This window comes from Gymnoscopelus microlampas (assembly GCF_963454915.1).
Source record: "Gymnoscopelus microlampas genome assembly, chromosome: 6".
Taxonomy (NCBI): domain Eukaryota; kingdom Metazoa; phylum Chordata; class Actinopteri; order Myctophiformes; family Myctophidae; genus Gymnoscopelus; species Gymnoscopelus microlampas.
Genome location: NC_139943.1, coordinates 53330723 through 53347945, shown reverse-complemented (window position 1 = coordinate 53347945; position 17223 = coordinate 53330723). Strand labels below are relative to the sequence as shown.

The 17223-nt window shown below is 41.8% G+C and overlaps 1 protein-coding gene across 1 annotated transcript in view; it reads right to left on the bottom strand.

Moving 5' to 3' along the window:
* The window catches only part of LOC311047054 (uncharacterized protein), a gene marked incomplete at its 5' end in the record, with an annotated part of 30451 nt that extends 16916 nt beyond the window's left edge, over nucleotides 1–13535 (bottom strand). The window contains 9 exons of the mRNA XM_084059637.1: nucleotides 2064–2238; nucleotides 4273–4426; nucleotides 5572–6097; nucleotides 8208–8375; nucleotides 9380–9629; nucleotides 11215–11379; nucleotides 12122–12256; nucleotides 13263–13315; nucleotides 13432–13535. Coding sequence (XP_083915763.1) covers nucleotides 2064–2238; nucleotides 4273–4426; nucleotides 5572–6097; nucleotides 8208–8375; nucleotides 9380–9629; nucleotides 11215–11379; nucleotides 12122–12256; nucleotides 13263–13315; nucleotides 13432–13535 — 1730 coding nt within the window. The remainder of the gene's footprint in view (nucleotides 1–2063; nucleotides 2239–4272; nucleotides 4427–5571; nucleotides 6098–8207; nucleotides 8376–9379; nucleotides 9630–11214; nucleotides 11380–12121; nucleotides 12257–13262; nucleotides 13316–13431) is intronic.
* Nucleotides 13536–17223: the final 3688 nt, after the last annotated feature.

Below are 17223 nucleotides of genomic sequence, written 5' to 3'. Positions count from 1 at the left end.
ATTGTTTGAGATGGCCTTGGGCCAGAATATGTGCAGGATTTTAGCGCAGGCACGATGTGTGGAAAGTGGATAGTTTATGGATGTCGCTTTCTGTGGTTGTCCAGAATTCTGCACCGTAGTGTCGATAGAACGCAGCTTTGGTACATCCAGAGTTCTGTTTTGGTGCTGTATTGATTTGACTTACAGATTATGAAGGTTGTGTGTGTGCTTTGTTGATCCGTTTTTTTATGTCCTTCAATATCCTACTTAAAGGGATTGTAGGCAAGTTCAGAGATAAAAAAAGAAGAAAAAATGTTGTCAAACACCGCCCCTCCAGCAGTTCGTTTCCCCGACCACCAGGGGGTGATGCAGGGGGGACTTATAAACGGGCCATGCCGAAAATAGGTTGCTTTATTCGGATACAATGCGTGTCACTGCCCGCCCCTGCCGGTTCTCTGAATTTTTATTTTCAAATAGGCTCTGTCATGATAAATTGACCACATATATGAAGTTAAACAACTAAATTCTATCCAAACGCTATCTTAAAAGTAAATTCTGTGCCTCAAAAAAGAAGTTTGAGAGCGTCTTAAAACCGAAAGTAAAAGGTTCACACGGACACGGACGTGCACGGACGCGCACATGCGTGCGTTAATTTACGTCCCGGACAAACATAAACAGTAGGGAAAATACGGATTACAGAAAGAGGACTGTGTTTCAATGCAGGAAAACACCCCAGCATCATTATATAGTGGCTGATAGAGGGGGGAAAATGCAAAATATATATATATATATATAAATATTTTTTAAATTTAGGCTTAATGTTGCCTAGAATCCCTTTAAGAGTTCTTAAAACCGTAATTACATGGCTTCATGACATGATGAAGATGCAACCGGCATCAAAACGTTGACCGGCATCACAACGTCATTGATATTTAGCACCTTGTAAATAAAAAGGCAATAAATTGTCCCGAGATGCTCCAGCTTAATTAATTCTGTCTAGAATAGACGTACACAGTGTCATAAGCAGATTATAATGCATTATAAGTATTTTTACTGTATAATGCATTATAAACCTGAGGTTTGTGGAAAGTGTTAAATAAATGTCACCTTAACAGCATATTTCACTGGAACCAAGGACAATATTTTATACATCTATCTGCAACAGAAAGCTGCAGTGGCTTCACAAAAGAACTCACGTCAAACATTCATATTTCTAGCAACTCTTCAAGTTCAACTTCTTCCATTCACATTTATTCATGAAGACGGTGGAAAATTCAGTATTCACAAGCTGGTGTAAAACAAATGCATACAAAAGAACAATGTTACATGCTATGAATAATCAATTCAAAGTTTAAAATAATGATGCTAATCTATTATGCTAGAAAATATCTTACTTTAAGCAAAACAAATATCACTTACCCTACCTTTTAGGCTGCGATCCAGAACTTATTTTAATTAATTTAAACATGATTTTAACCAATCTGTATGGTAAATTATGTTAAAAAATAACTAATACATCTGTAGTGGTTGGAGGTGATCTCTCTACTCTTGCATTGAGACATTTAGACCCTGGTGTCGGGTAGGACACCTACTGGTTGACAAGTAGTATTGCCTGAAGCTCATATACCATGCCATCTGGGTTGAGTGGTAGAAATGTGATCTCCCATGTGGGACACCAGAGTACAAGTCCCGGGACGGACATAAATGTTACAGATTGCAGCTTTAATGAGGTTAAACTTGGACATTGTCCCACATCAGTGGTTCTCAAAGTGAGGTCCGGGGACCCCCAGGGGTCCTTGAGGAGCCGGTTCCAGGGGGGTCCTCACCTAAATTACGTTTAATATAGCATCTAAATCAATTGTGTTTCACTTAAATCTTACTTCATTCAGCTGTTTGAAAATAACCAATCGACAAGCTCACAATGACGCATCATGATGTGATGCATTGTGAGCTTGTAGATCTGCTATTTTCAAAATATTTGGAAAGATCTGGAAAAAAAAAAAAAAAAGCTGGAATACGGTTGAACATTTTAACACAAATCTTGTCTTGTTGATGTTTGAGGACCACAGACGTTGTCCTCCTACATGATCCACACGTCCGCAGTGCGGCCGTACAGGTCCAGCTCCTGGTACAACAGGTAGTGTTTTAGCCTGGGTGGGAACTGTCCAGAGTTCATGTACTCAGGGTTGTTCAGCCTCCTCAGGGTCATCCGTCTCCTGAGGTCCAGTCTGCACAGATGCTTCAGAGACCGAGGGCTCCCTGTAGAAACAAGTGTTGTAGTTTTTTTTGTCACATTTTTTATTGGTTTTTAGCTACAGACAAGAAGTCCAAAACAAAAAAACACAAAAAAAACAACAAACTAAACTAAAAAATATGAAAAGAGTCTTACATCCTTAAGCCTCCATAGTCCTCGTCGCTATTAGAGTTCTTACATTATCCACATTTTTCTTCAATTTACGTTATCTCAAGCGTTTTTTTTTCTTCATTGCGTATATTTCCTCTATACCAGGGGTCTTCAACAGGGGGTCCGGCTACTATAGGGGGTCCACCAAATCTTTGTGTGAGAGGATTTTTTTTTTACATCAACCACTTCCCTAGCATCCCTATTCTGAGGGGAACATTAGGCGTTGTGAGCTTGTAGATCTGCTATTTTCGGCAAAGAGGTATAGGTGTAGACTGTAGAGGGAAAAAAGAGAAGTTTAATCTGAAACACAATTGTATACAATATAGAGGGGGTCCCTGCTTCATCTCTCTCTCAGCTAGGGGGTCCTTGGGCTGAAAACGTTGAAGACCCCTGCTCTATACTAACTCTTCCCATTGTAAATTTGTACATTTTCAGTAGAAACACGTTTTGACAACTTGTGATCGGTTTTAACTTTATGTGATTATGCAGCCTAGTCAGGGCTCAGTTTGCTGGGGGTTACAGGGAGGACAATCCATGTCTCTGCTTTTGATACTCCACCCTTTGATCAATCATTTTTATGTCCAGTGGGGGATATAAATGCTGTCAGGCAGAACTTCAGTTCTTTATTATCTTTTATATCAAAAATTGTGAGCTTGTGAATCAACTACTGTACTTTCAACTTTTTTAAAACCAGCATCACGGCTGGTTATGAGATTGTAGATCAACTATTTTCACTTTTTTTTAGGGTGGTGTAACCACCCTCTATAAGTGGCTTTTGGCAATTATGTACACCGCCCAATCCTGCACCGTGATTGGCCAATTATGTACCCTGCAAAACCCTGCCATTGTTAATGCAAATCGATACTTTTGCAATTTGTATACACCGAGAATTCTGTACACTGGACAATCCTGCAGGCCAATTTTGTACACAGTAAAACTCTGCCATTGTTAATGCAAATCGATACTTTTTGATTCGCATGACACTAGCTGTAATATCAGCCAATCACATTACAGCTAGTGTCATCACCACTAACTGTAATGTGATTGGCTGACTTTGCAAATTCAGGACTGTGATTGGCTAGCGAAACACATGACACATGTGCAGCCCTATGAATAGCAGTATGGACTTTTAAAAAAGTCATTTATCCTTTTTTAAAAGTGAGTCATGTTGTGACTTCCATCATTGTAATGACCAATGTGACCACACCACCCACTTCACACTGGGTGTGATTTTTTTTAGTATATAGGGCTTACTGTAAGTATAGAAAATTATTATAATAATATAATAATATAGTGCGTGCCAACGCGTCGTCACCACAGGGGCGTGGCATAGTAGCTGCAGACTGGTGGGGGGGCAATGTTAAGTCAACCTGTTTATACCCCACAAAGATGTCCGCCGCTACCAAATGACACTTGTTGACGCCCCCTTCAGGATTTTTGGCACGCACTATTGTGAAGACATTCACAGGTGTTAACAATGATACTAATGAAGGCTCTGTTCCATTCTGGTCAAACAGAGTCAGGGTGCAGATATTGTGCATGTTGGCTCACTAGAAACACTCTGCTACACCAGTGGGACTAAAATTTGGGTCCAGGGACCCTCATGGTTTCTTAAGGGGTTTCCAAATGGCCCCATAAGGGTGTGTAACTCTGAGAGTGTACAAATGGAACCAAATGGACCCGTAAGGGTCCATTTGGTTCCATTTGTACACTCTCAGAGTTATGGGGGTTGTGGAAATTGAAACATCTGAGAACCACTGTGCTACATGAAATAGAACAGCCTTCATTAGTATAATTGGTAACACCTGTGAAGGAAGTGAAAATATGGCTGCTCTGCATAGAGCTTATAATCATTAAAAAAATCAACTATAGATTAAAAAGTAACTTACTCAGAATGCTACATATCTCTGGCCATTCGTTCTGCTTCTCCAGAAGGCGTGTGAACTTGGAGCAGATGTTTACGTGGCTGACGTAGTCCAGGAGGATCTTTGTGACTCCACCAGACAGATGCATGAGACAACACAGGCTCATGAACTCACAGAACTGGAGAGAGAGAGAAAGAAAATATGGAAATATTGAAAGGAGACAGATGGGATAAAGTTATAGCTATAGGAATGTGCACTTAAAAAACAAGCATGTCTAGTTATTTTGTGAGTTTGTTAGTTATTAGAAGGTTAGTAGACAATTATTTTTACCTCCTATACTGCATGACCATTACTGCATCTGCATCAAAAAACTATACTATGAAAACTGGTCAAACATTGTCCAAATGATGAAATAATATAAGAAAGAGGCAACATTTTGGGAAATAGCCAATCTACAAGTTCACAGCGTTGCAAGCTTGTAGATCAGCTATTTTCAGGCCGTGACACTTGCACGAAACTAATCATAAAATTACTTGTCTTAGTTCTAGTGGATCTCTTCTCTCCACTAGTCCCTCCCAAACATTTTTGTCTAGTTTTATTTGTTGACAAAATTGTCAATATATTTAGTTTAGTCATCATAGCATAGTTTTTATTTCGTTTTTTTTTGTTTTCTGTTTTTTTGTCAGTGATGAAGGGTAAGAAAATGTCTTCATACTTTTAGTCAACGAAATTAAAATTTTTGGACAGGTACTTTTCTCCCGTCGCCACCAGAGCACGTCATGTATTTGTATTGATAATGGATACAGATGGATAATGTTGCACAAAAGAAATAAGGGTTGAGAGCAGTGTTGAATTCGTCGACTAAAACTATGACGAAAAATGTTCGTAGATTCTACTACCTTTTTTCACTGACGAAAACTAAATAAAAATTAAGCTACAATGACTAAAACTAAGACTAAATATATTGACGATTTAGTCAACAAATAAAAACTAGACTAAAATGTTAGGGATGAACTAGTGGAGAAGAGATCCAGTAGAACTAAGACAAGTCATTTTATGTTTGGTTGCGCTCGGGTGTTGCGCTCTGACAACTATTTTCAGCATGCAACCAAGTGTAAAATCAGCCATTACGACGCCATCAAGGCACCGGCAAATACATTTCAGTCGACTAAATCAACTGTAGATTTAGTCGACTATAATCTTATGATATTTAGTGGACAAAAACTAAAACTTTTCAGATGACTAAAATATGACTAAAACTAAATAGTATTTTATTCGAAAGAGTAGGACCAAAACTAAATCAAACACTGGTAGAGAGCTCACAGGAATTTTGCCGTCTACGTTGTCGCTGGGATCCAGAGGGTCGTCGTGTTTACAGCGGAAGCATCTGGCCACGTCGTAGCCGTTGTTGAGCAGCAGGCGCATCATCACCTCGTCCTTCAGGCAGTACTGGAGCGCCGTGGGGAACACGGTGTCGCTGACCACCGTGAAGTAACAGTTCACGTCCGCCTTGTTGGCCAGCAGCAGCTTCGCGATGTCGTACCGCCCCGATCGCACCGCCACCAGGAGGCAGTAGAGAGGATCCAGGTCTGTTTTGGCCCCCGCCGCCAGCAGGGCTTTGGTGCAGGCCAAGTCCCCGTTGGACACGGCGTAGTACAGCGCGCTCCGCCTCATGTCCCGGTAGTTCTCGGAGTTGCGCGCGTTCATGCGGTAGTTGACGTCGAAGCCGTGCGCTATGAGCAGCTCCAGACAGTGGTTCTGACCGCCTTCCGCAGCGCTGTGCACCGGGCTCTGACCCGCCTCTTTGACGGCCTTCTTGGCTGTGAGAGGTATCAACATCTTCAAAGAGCTGAGGGCAGGAAATGTAAAAACAAGGTTAAAGGGATAGTTCACCCCCAAGATTACTTTTTTCTATCGATTAGACACCCCATGGAGACTTGAATTCATGGATATTTTTTTGTTTTTGTCGCATTCCTAAGTAAGACAATAATTTAATGACCGGCAGTGGTTCTGGTAGGAGACACAAAAAGTCTCCTTTGTGTTTCCTACCGGAACCGCTGCCTACCGGTCCGCTGGTCATCAAATTATTGGCTTAGGAATGTGACAAAAACTAAAAAATATCCTTGAATTCAAGTCTCCATGGGGTGACTAATAGATAGGGTAAAAAATATTTTGGGGGTGAACTATCCCTTTAAGTTCCTTGTGGTTATGATAATTATCATAATCATGGATTCATAAATCACTACTGCTGTATCAAAAAAACTAAAGAAAAGACTTAAACGCCTGATTTATATTCTACTTAAACCAACCAAAATAGCACATTTACTATCGCATAACATCATGTTATGCTATGATGTGTTGCGAGCTTGTATTTTGAATTACATTTTTCTTATTATTAGGATTCAAACAGCATCACATGGCAGCATGAGACAAAATACACGATATACTGTAGCACTTGAAAATAATTACTTTTGAAACACTTATTTCCAAAGCGGTCCCCAGTGTAAAAACATGTGCTAATTTGGGTACAACTTAGACATGATGCACAACCAAGTATAAAGTCTGTGGCTTTAGGAACAGTTTCCACAGCCAGGTGTCAGGCAGCTGAACAGGCGCTGAGCCCACAGGCCGCCACGCTGACACCATCACTATATTGTACCCAGTGGTGGCAAAAGTACTCATATGTTTTACTTAAGTAAAAGTGGCAATACTGCTAATGTAGAAATACTCGTTACAGGTAAAAGTCTGGAAATCTAAATTTACTTGAGTAAAAGTACAAAAGTATTGGTATCAAAATGTATACACTTAAAGTACCAAAAGTAGAAAGTACTCATTATGCAGAATGTCGTTTTTCACAAGTGTTTAAAGGGTAAGACCACTTTGGTAGAGGTTTGGGTTGTGTAGTTACCTTGCCATGATTTAACCCCAAAGGTGGGCAAGAAATAAAAAATAATTGCTCCATTGATTAGAAATTGATAATTCAAAAATATGCTCCTCATTGACTTACATTGTACGGTAAAACAGCTCTCAAAGTCACTCTTTTAGCACATAAATGAACCCAAACATAGCTGATTCAGACAATATAGAGCATCACCAAACCCAGTACTGTTTGGTTTTTTTTATAAAAATGTCAACTTCCTGTTGATTTTACTATTTGAAGATCTGGATCCGGATCCGCCGATCCAGTCCAGGTTTTCTACTTATTAAAAATGGCAAAATCAACAGGAAGTTGAAATTTTTATAAAAAAAACAAACAGTACTGGGTTTGGTGATGTTCCATATTGTCTGAATCAACTTTGTTTGCGTTCGTTTATGTGCTAAAAGAGTGACTTTGAGAGCTGTTTTACCGTACAATATAAGTCAATGAGGAGCATATTTTGAATTATCAATTTCTAATCAATGGAGCAATTATTTTTTATTTCTTGCCCACCTTTGGAGTTACATCATGGCAAGGTAAATACACAACCCAAACCTCTACCAAAGTGGTCTTACCCTTTAATTGTGTAAAATGTATAAAAAATGGCCAAAATGTATATAGGGCTGAAGTGGTTACTGTATGTTTTGTAATAATAATCAAAATGTACAAAATAAATAGTAACTAAGGTTTTCAAATAATTGTAGTGGAGTAAAACTACAATAGTTGCCTCTGAGATGTAGTGGAGTAGAAGTAAAACTACTGAAAATTGGAAATACTCCATTTAAGTCAGGTACAGTACTTGAGTAAATGTACTCAGTTACTTCACAACACCGAATGTACCTCCCATTTGAGAGAGATGAGTACAGTACCCATACAGATAGAGAGACCAGTAGTATTCTGCACGGCAACTTGAGGACCGCAATAATGCTTTGGACTCCTACAGCAAGGGTTCTCAACCTTTTCAGGCCCAAACTGGGGGTCCCGACCCCCAGTTTGGGAACCCTTGTCCTACAGTAGTCCTATATGTTTATCACTCACTCACTCATAGTGGCCTGCGTATGCAGCCTTGTGGATGGGCAGATGTCCGGTGATGCTGGGTAGGTTTGGGTTGGCTCCGTTCTCCAGGAGAAGACGGATGCAGGCCAGGTTCCCCGAGCCGGCTGCGTCCGTGAGAACGCTCTCCCCGTTGAAGGCTTGGGAGTTCACTCTGCTGCCTGTGGACATGGACGGAATATCAAGTCACATCCTCAGAACATCTAAAGGTTTTGAGTTGAGACAGCTTTTAGACAGTGCTTCTCAAACATTTCATGTCAAGGACAGTCATATGGATTTGTATGCGGCCGAGGACGCCCATCTGGAAAGATGTTGGGCCAGGGACCAACAGAAGAGAAGTTTGTGTTAAAAACTTTCAAAATGATTACACATTTTTCACTTTTTCAAGATTTTTCATTTTTTTTCCCAAATAGCAGATCTACAATCTTGTTGCATCGCGGCACGTTGTGAGCTTGAAGATCAGCCTCTTTTTGTATAGCAAAAGTATAAAACGGGGTTAAAGTGGTTCAATTGATTGTGATGCTACATTAACTGATTTTGTTGGGGAGCCCCTGGAACCCCCTCAAGGACCCCTGGGGGTCCCCGGGCCCCACCTTGAGAACCACTGCTTTAGGGGGGACAATGCATTTAAAACAATTTCCACTTAAACCCTACATACAGTACTTCAATTGACCCCTTTGCAGGCCTGGCCTCAAGCCCCCAGAGCCGCGGTAGAACAGTGAAGCGGCCCTCGCCTGGTGGTCAATCTGAGAATGCAACACTTCCGCATTTAAAATGCTACTGCGCATGCTTCTACCGTTAGTTAGCTTCTAACCCTAGTGCGCCTGCTCATAACTCTATGGTCACGTCTATTCGACCCAAAATTGGTACAGTACTTCCGGCAGACAGATAATATTTGACCCAATGGACCCAATTTTAAACTTCCGGCAGACTTCCGCGTGCTTCAAATGCCACTGAGCAGCTTTCATAGAAATGAATAGCTGGGGGCGGGTCAATCTGCCCTCTATATATATTATAACTCTATGCCTGGCCCGGCACCGAACCTGCTATGGCCGCCCCGTAACGCGCCCCCAGCAAACTCAGCATAAACAGCATAAGGAGGTGGAACCAGGGTGGAAGCCAGCTTCAGGGCTCAAGAAAAAAAAAAACGGTACTTCCTACTTACCGTAATTAAGTAGAATCTCGGTCATGTGATAGTGTCCGTGCTCTGCAGCCACAGCCAGAGGCGTGACCCCCATGATGTCCTTCTGGTTGACCTGAGCCCCGTGCCGCAGCAGCAGCATCATGATGTCCACGTTGCCGGACTTGGCCGCTTCGTGGATGGCCGTCCAGTTCTTCCTGCACACGTGGTCCACCCAGGCTCCGTGGGCGATCAGCGTGTACGTCATCTCATAAGACCCTGACCTCACCGCTTCAGCACGACATGATGACAGTAATACACACACATCTCAGTCAAAAATATAGCTTAAATAATTATTATAATGCATGCATTTAAATGTTGATTTAGGAGTGTCTAATACGAGAGAGCCATGTACTGTACTCTACACCAATGGTTCTCAAACTTTTTCATGTCAAGGACCCCCAAATTGACACTTATTAGCCCGCGGACCCCCATTTCAAAAGATATGCCAGGGACCCCCATAAGAGAAGAGCTCTAGCAGTAATTCTCAACCATTTTAATTTCAAGGACCCCCAGTTTGACAGACATTAGGCTACGGACCCCCATTTAATGGCATTTCTATCACTTGGACCGCAATTTATATTGTAAAATCAATGTCAATTTAACTCTGAGAGTGTACAAATGGAACCAAATGGACCCGTTAGGGTCCATTTGGTTCCATTTGTACACTCTCAGAGTTACAGACCCATAAGGGTCCATTTGGTGCCTAATCTATCATTTAGCTGGGGACCCCCTGGAACTCCCTCAAGGACCCCTGGGGGTCCCCGGACCCCACTTTGAGAACCAATGCTCTACACCAATGGTTCTCAAACGTTTTCGCGCCAAGGACCCCCAAATTGATATGTATGTGGCCGCGGACCCCCACCTGAAAATATGTTGTGCCAGGGACCCCCAGAAGCAAAGATTTGTGTTAAAAATGTTCGCCTTTTAAAAAAATAAGATTGAAAGATTTGCACATTTGAGCTTGTAGATCTGCTTTTTTGAATAGCCAAACTATAAAATATGGATAAAGGGGTTCAAATGATTATGACGCTTTAATAACACATTTTTCTGGGGACCCCCTGGTATCCCCCCAAGGACCCGCCGGACCCCACTTGGATTCGGAGAACACTGGATTCATTTTCCTACAACCCTAACACTGGAAGCTGCACTATTTAACTTTCCTCTTCTACCCCGGATTTGAACCTGGTTTCCTGCACAAGTGCTGACATTTTTACCATTGAGCTAATAGAGCCCGCCTGCTTGCTCAGGGGATAAATCGAATCTTGACAAATCTTGTCAATTTTTTTGTCAGATCCTGTGTCTAGGTGAGACATGACCTTTGACACGACGATCTAAATGTCTCAATAGAAGAGCAGGGAGGCAAAAATACAACCACCTCAATTGTATTAACATACTCTATCATACAGATTGGACAACATTACTTTTTGTTCATTTAAAAAAAGTTACATAGTGAGGCTTTAATCTCTAAGCCTAACCTTAAACCAAACCCCTAAATGCAGAGTCCCAACCAGAATCTGTTCATAATTGTAAAAAATTATCGTTTTCCTCATGGAGTCCATTTCTTTCTGGTTTTGCTATCTTTGTGGGTATTTTGCTCCCCCATGGACACTCTCTCTCTCTCGCACGCACGCACGCTTGTAACAACACGCTATGCTATTTTCAGCATGCGACACTGGCGTGCAACTAAGTGTAAATCATCCCATAAACTCCAACCCCTAAACCTAACCTCTAAAGGCCTAATCTTAACCCTAACCCTATCTTGAATCTCTCTTATCTCTCGCACGCACCGGCACGGACACACACACGCTCTTACACAGCAGCAGTGGGGACTCATTCTTGCTGTTGGTGTTGTGTGGAGAAGCCCCATGCACCAGCAGACTCTTCACATTCTCCACCAAGCCGGCTTTAGCTGCCAGAGTTAGCGCCGTCTCTCCTCCCATTGTTGTCCTCTCCTCCAGACTAAGCCCACATGAAGCCACTGAAAGAAGGGGGGAAAAAAAGCCAAGGTCACCGGGGACATTCCTGGTGTTCATGATGATGTCAGGTCAACAGTTGTGTGAACCGGCCCGATAAGCCGGCGCTGCCTCGACCATTGGCTGGCATCTGATTTTTTGGGTTTGGGGGTCTCGCAGACAAGCACAGCAATGTACTTACTTTTGCCACAGAGTACAGTTGCCTTTATAGCACCAAATGACCTCAATTGTAAAATAGCATCACTTGAAAATCTTTGAATATTAACACTAACTGTAATAACTGCCTCGATAAATAATGTTTCTAGTGTCAGATTTTAATAAATGCATCAACCATACAGTTAACTTTTATCTGGGACTACACTGGACAATTACAAGTTATGGATGGATATTGTAATATTTAGAGCTAAATTGAGTACATCAAAAAAATGTTTAAAGTTACATTTTAGCTGGGACGACACTGGACAATTTACATAACAAGACATGGTCATGGATATTGTACGATTCAGAGCTCAAATTGAGCACATGTCTGCACACTGGTGATGCTGAAAAAGATCTGTTGTATTTGTATTATATACATGTACAGACATGCATGTATCTGAATCTGAATAGATTGAGACATTGGCAACGCAATACAAATACAGAGGAGCTTTTTCAGCCTATTCCTTTTTCTATGATACATTTGCTTGTCTTGCACCTGGGCCATGGATGTGCGTGCACTACCTTCTTCATCACAGTTAAATCCTTTACCATGCAGCACAGTCTCCAGAACTGCTAGGATGGGTTGCGCTGCAGCTCTGTGCAGAGGAAGCCATCCTCTGCTGTCCGACTCGCTGATGGCACACGGGTGTTGGTGCAGCATGTCCCTGAGCACTGCCACTTTACCTGGAGACAAGAAGGAACCCACTTACAATTTAGGCATTTAGCAGACGCTCTTAATCGAGAGCGACTTACAGTAAGCAGGGTAAACACAAGATAATGCATCAAATGCATAGAAATAGTAATCTAGGATGAACCAAGAACATCAGTCTAAACAGCATAATATCAGAAATAATCTGTACATTGAAACTATACTAACTATATAGGATGCCAGGTCAACAAATGCATCTGGCATCTGTGTACATAACATGCTATCTAAATTATATTTTAGCCTTTGCATAAGCCTGCATGGTCGTCAAGGCTAGGGCAAATGCTACGGGCTGAGGTGGAGTCTGAAGAGGTGAGTCTGAAGTGGTGAGTCTTCAGACTACGGCAGAAGAACCAAACCAAGATGTCTACAACCGTTGAACAGGACAGACAATTTAAGAGCAAAATGTGCTTGACCTCCTGGCTGATGAGTAGACTGACCTATAACGCATAAACTGACCCTGAACCCACATCCTCACCTCTGACTCTCCTCTCCCCATAAAGTATACTATAACGTACTTTGTCTCTCACTCTCTCCACTCTTCCATCAATCTGTTTGCTAGGTCTGTCTGTCTATCTCTCCCTGCCAGCCATGGTTGGCAGTGATGATGCCAGGCGGTTCTCATAAACAGCTGCCTGGTGTGTGACAGGCGGATGGCATTGGGGGAGCAGCACAGGGATGCATGCAAACACAAAAACACATCGTTGCTGTCGGGCAGAAACCTTTCATCTCCATATTTTAACTTTTTGTGTTTTAAATGAACGCCCTGCTTGATCATACTACAGCGCCACACAAAATCATCAAAAGTAGCAGATCTACAAGCTCGAAGCGTGGCGTGAAGCGACGTGTTTAGAGCTTGTAGATCTGCTGCTTTCGCTATTTTTGAATTTGAATCCTGAAAAGTAACATTTTTGGACGTATGATGTTTCCACCCGTCAGACACGAGAAGTTTATCGGAGCATTTGAGCATTGTGTTGCACATACCTTGCTCTATCGCAGCGATCACTCTCAAATTGTCATCAGTCTCCATTTCTAAACTAATACACGGGAAGGGAAAAATTAACATGTGGATAGGTGTTTAAGCACCAGTAACGTCATCAGCCTGTATACTTCTATTTTCTTTTTTATATAATATTAATATTGTCATCCATACCTGGCGTTAGACTTCAAAAAAGCATCTTGGCAAGACTCTTGGATACTTAGTTGAAAGATGTAGTCGCTGAGCTCATAGTCACTCAAGTCCCCGTACGAATTCATAACTCCCTCGTCGAAGTCAAATTGTTCCAAACGTTAAAATTGCAAAGCCGCGCTAAGAAGATGTTTGGTTTCCAAAGGAAAAAAAATACAATTTAGTGGAGAAGCTTAGTCCAAAAACATCCTAGAACTCAACACAAATCCTCATTTTCTTTTCTCCTTATCAATTCTACCTCACTGAGGGTTTAATAATGAAGAAATGCTCACCTCTTTGGAGGTGTGTTGCCGGTCGCACTAAACACGTCTCACTCACACTAAACAGGAGAGCATTTTTATATTTAGAGACTGACCTGCTTTCACCACGGCCAAGTAAATTCAAGGAATGCAAGCCATGCCTGCCATATCACTGGCATATTGCAGATGGCCTGTTGTGATTGTGTATGCTGCCAGTAATAAAAAGAAAAAAAAACTAACCAAGCATTGTATGCGAGGGACTGTAGGCACCTGGTTCTTTCCCTTAAATATAGTAGTGCAGTTATAGATATACCACTGGTGCGTTTTTAAGCCGGGGTCTTTGTTATGTTGATCCCCACAGTCATATCGTGAGCCTCCCTGGGCTTATGGTAGACTCACGCTCGTGGGTTTTGTCATCCATTGTTTCGTGGATGTCAAAAAATGAGCCTATGCTTTTTGCAACCCCCCCATCCTTTTCCAATCCAAGACATATGAGATGATGGATTGTTGTCTGAAATTGAGAGTTAAGCGTCTCTTTGTTTGGTCCACACCAGGGAGTGTTTATACCAGGAACATGATAGCAAACTGGGAATCGTAACGAGATGGGACCAGACACAATAGGCTGACGGAGAAAGCCCTGTTTACCTAAAGTGATTCCCCTGAAATCCTACCTCTTCCCCCCCAAAGCGCCCACACCTTCCTTTGCAGTGGTGGACAGTAACAGAGTACATGTACTCAAGTACTGTACTTAAAGGACAACTTCACCCATTTTCAACCTTTTTCAATCTTCATATATTTGGTCCTCCCTAATGCTCATGATAATGTGGTATCATTTTTGTCTCAGAGGAGAGCTGTGGACAGTTAAGAAACTTGCCTACCAGTGACATCATTGTATTTATTTTTGTTTTATTAACACAAGAACAATGGTTTCTATTATAGCATGTTAACTTTCCATGATAGAAAGACTGTACTTTCTATTAGTTCTGATTCCCCATCGATGATGTCACTGGTAGGTAGGTTTCTGAACCGTCCAAACCAGTTCAGAAACCTCTGTCTCCTCTGTGAGAGTGAGTAGACAAAAAGGGTACCATTTTATGAGCATTAGAGAGGACGTATGAAGATAAGTTGAAAATGGCTGAAATCCATCTTAAGTACATCTGGACTTTACTTGAGTATTTGTGTTTTTTGGATACAATAGCAACTTTCACTTGTAGCTGAGTAACATTTGACCATGAGTATCTATCTATACTTTTACTGGGGTTGAGTATACTTTGTCCACAACTGCATCTTTGTTATAATATCAATCACTTTAGAGCAGTGGTTTTCAACCAGTGGTCCGGGGACCACCAATGGTCCTTGAGGGAGTACCAGGGGGTCCCCAGTGAAATGAGTTAACATAGCATCACAATCATTTTAACCACTTAGCTTTGGCTATTCAAAAATAGCAGATATACAAGCTCATAGCGCAGCACCGAGTGCCGCGCTATGAGCTTGTAGATCTGCTATTTTTGAAAATCCTTGAAAAGGTGTGCATATCTTTGATTTTTTATATTTTTCAAAGCGAAAATTAACTGATATATTTGCTTCTGGGGGTCCCTGGCACAAAACATTTTTAAATGGGGGTCTGCAGCCAAATGTATATCAATTTAGGGGTCCCTTGGCATGAAAGAGATTGAAAACCACTGCTTTAGAGAGATCAACCTATAATCACGTTTTGGGCTACAAACTCACAATAGATGCAGCTGCAGACAGTCCATGAGTCCAGTCTGGAGCATGGGGGTTCACTAGAAGATTAACATGGCTTTTGGGGAGGAGCCACTGTGTCGCATCCTCCACGAGGTTAACTGAGGGTGACCCCTGTGAGATCCGGGCTTTGTAAGCATAATTTCAAAAATAGCAGTACATATATATAATTCCACACACAGCGGCGGCGAGGGAGTTACTTTATGTGGCTTGATTGTTGATGATGATTGCATTTACTGCTCCCCCAACACATGGGAGTCAGTTTACACATACACACACACACACACACACACACACACACATGGAAATAAGCTCTCAAGCTTTTTTGTGTTTTATCCTTTTTTTAAAGATATTTTTGGGGCTTTTCTGCCTTTATGTTTTTGAGAGGAAAGTAGGCTGACAGGAAATGGAGAGAGAAATGGGGGGGATGACACACAGCAAAGGTCGCCGGGAACGGGAGTCGAACCCGCGACACGCTGTAAGACTGCCTTACCAGACACGTGGTATGCGCCTGGACCGCTAGGCCAGCGGGCGCCCCGTGTTTTAACCTTTTGACACATTTTTCCAAATCGTTGCTGTCGGGCAGACACCTCTTATCTCCACGTTCTAACTTTTTGTGTTTTTTCGTAAATAAACACACTCCTTGATCATACTACAGCGTCACACAAAAGCATCAAAAGTAGCAGATCCACAAGGACGCGTTTAGAGCTTGTAGATCTGCTACACTTTTGATGCTTTTGAATTCGAATCCTGAAAGGTTTTGGACATTTTTCACCCCAACAGAGACGATTGACGAATAGTAAAATGTATGCATTTTTGTCAATAAAAGAGTCTATGCTGGCCTTTGCAACGAAGTGTTCCTCGGGGATAATAATAGTTTCCTGTGGGGTTTGTAAATCCCTTTGAGAGACTGTAACAATGATTACAAATGATGTGCACGAGTTGAGTTGGTAAAGTGGTGCACAGTTACTTCAGGATACTTCAATGCAGAGTGAGTCTGCTGCCAAAGAGGCCCATGGTGGTCATCATCACCACTGAAGCACCACTCTGCCAGTGGATTCAAAGTCCCTGCAGCATAGAAACCCAGCACTTGACTTAACAACCACTCATGGCTACATTTCCTTTAGATGATTCTAAATCCTGTAGCTCAGAGGCTATAGTCGCGTTATGGTTGGCTGGTTAAGGGCCCGGGCGGGGTTCTCAAACTTTTACATCCTTGATGAATTGAATACATTGATAGGGGACCACAATGGAAACAAGTACCCAGGACTTTTTTTGTGTTATCCTTTTAGCCTAAATGTCTACTACTGTATGTGCTGTTTTACATTTCTGACTAAAACTCAATGTCTGTCTGTCTGTCTGCCCATATAAAAAAAAATGTATGTCTTTGTTTTTATGTATAATTTATTAGTAGCCTATTTATTAGCCTACACATTTAAATATGTATTATATATTTTGTGTTCCTTTCCAATTGCTCCCACAGGCGCCCCCTGGTGGCCTCCACAGTGAAAACCACTTGGTTGTTTGTTTTTGTTTGTTTCTACCAGATGGGTTTCCTTTCCTCTCTGTGTCTATAAATACTACAGCATTAGCCATAACAAGCTAAACCATGGATGTAAATCTAAATCATCAGCGATTGCTTGACAGTCAATTACTTGCTTTTGAGCAAAACGCGAAGGAAAATAAAAGTCTGGAGATCGAGGCTCATTACCTGCCTAACAACCAACCGTCCCTCTGGATCATCCAGTGATGGAAGAAGTAGTCCGCTACTCAC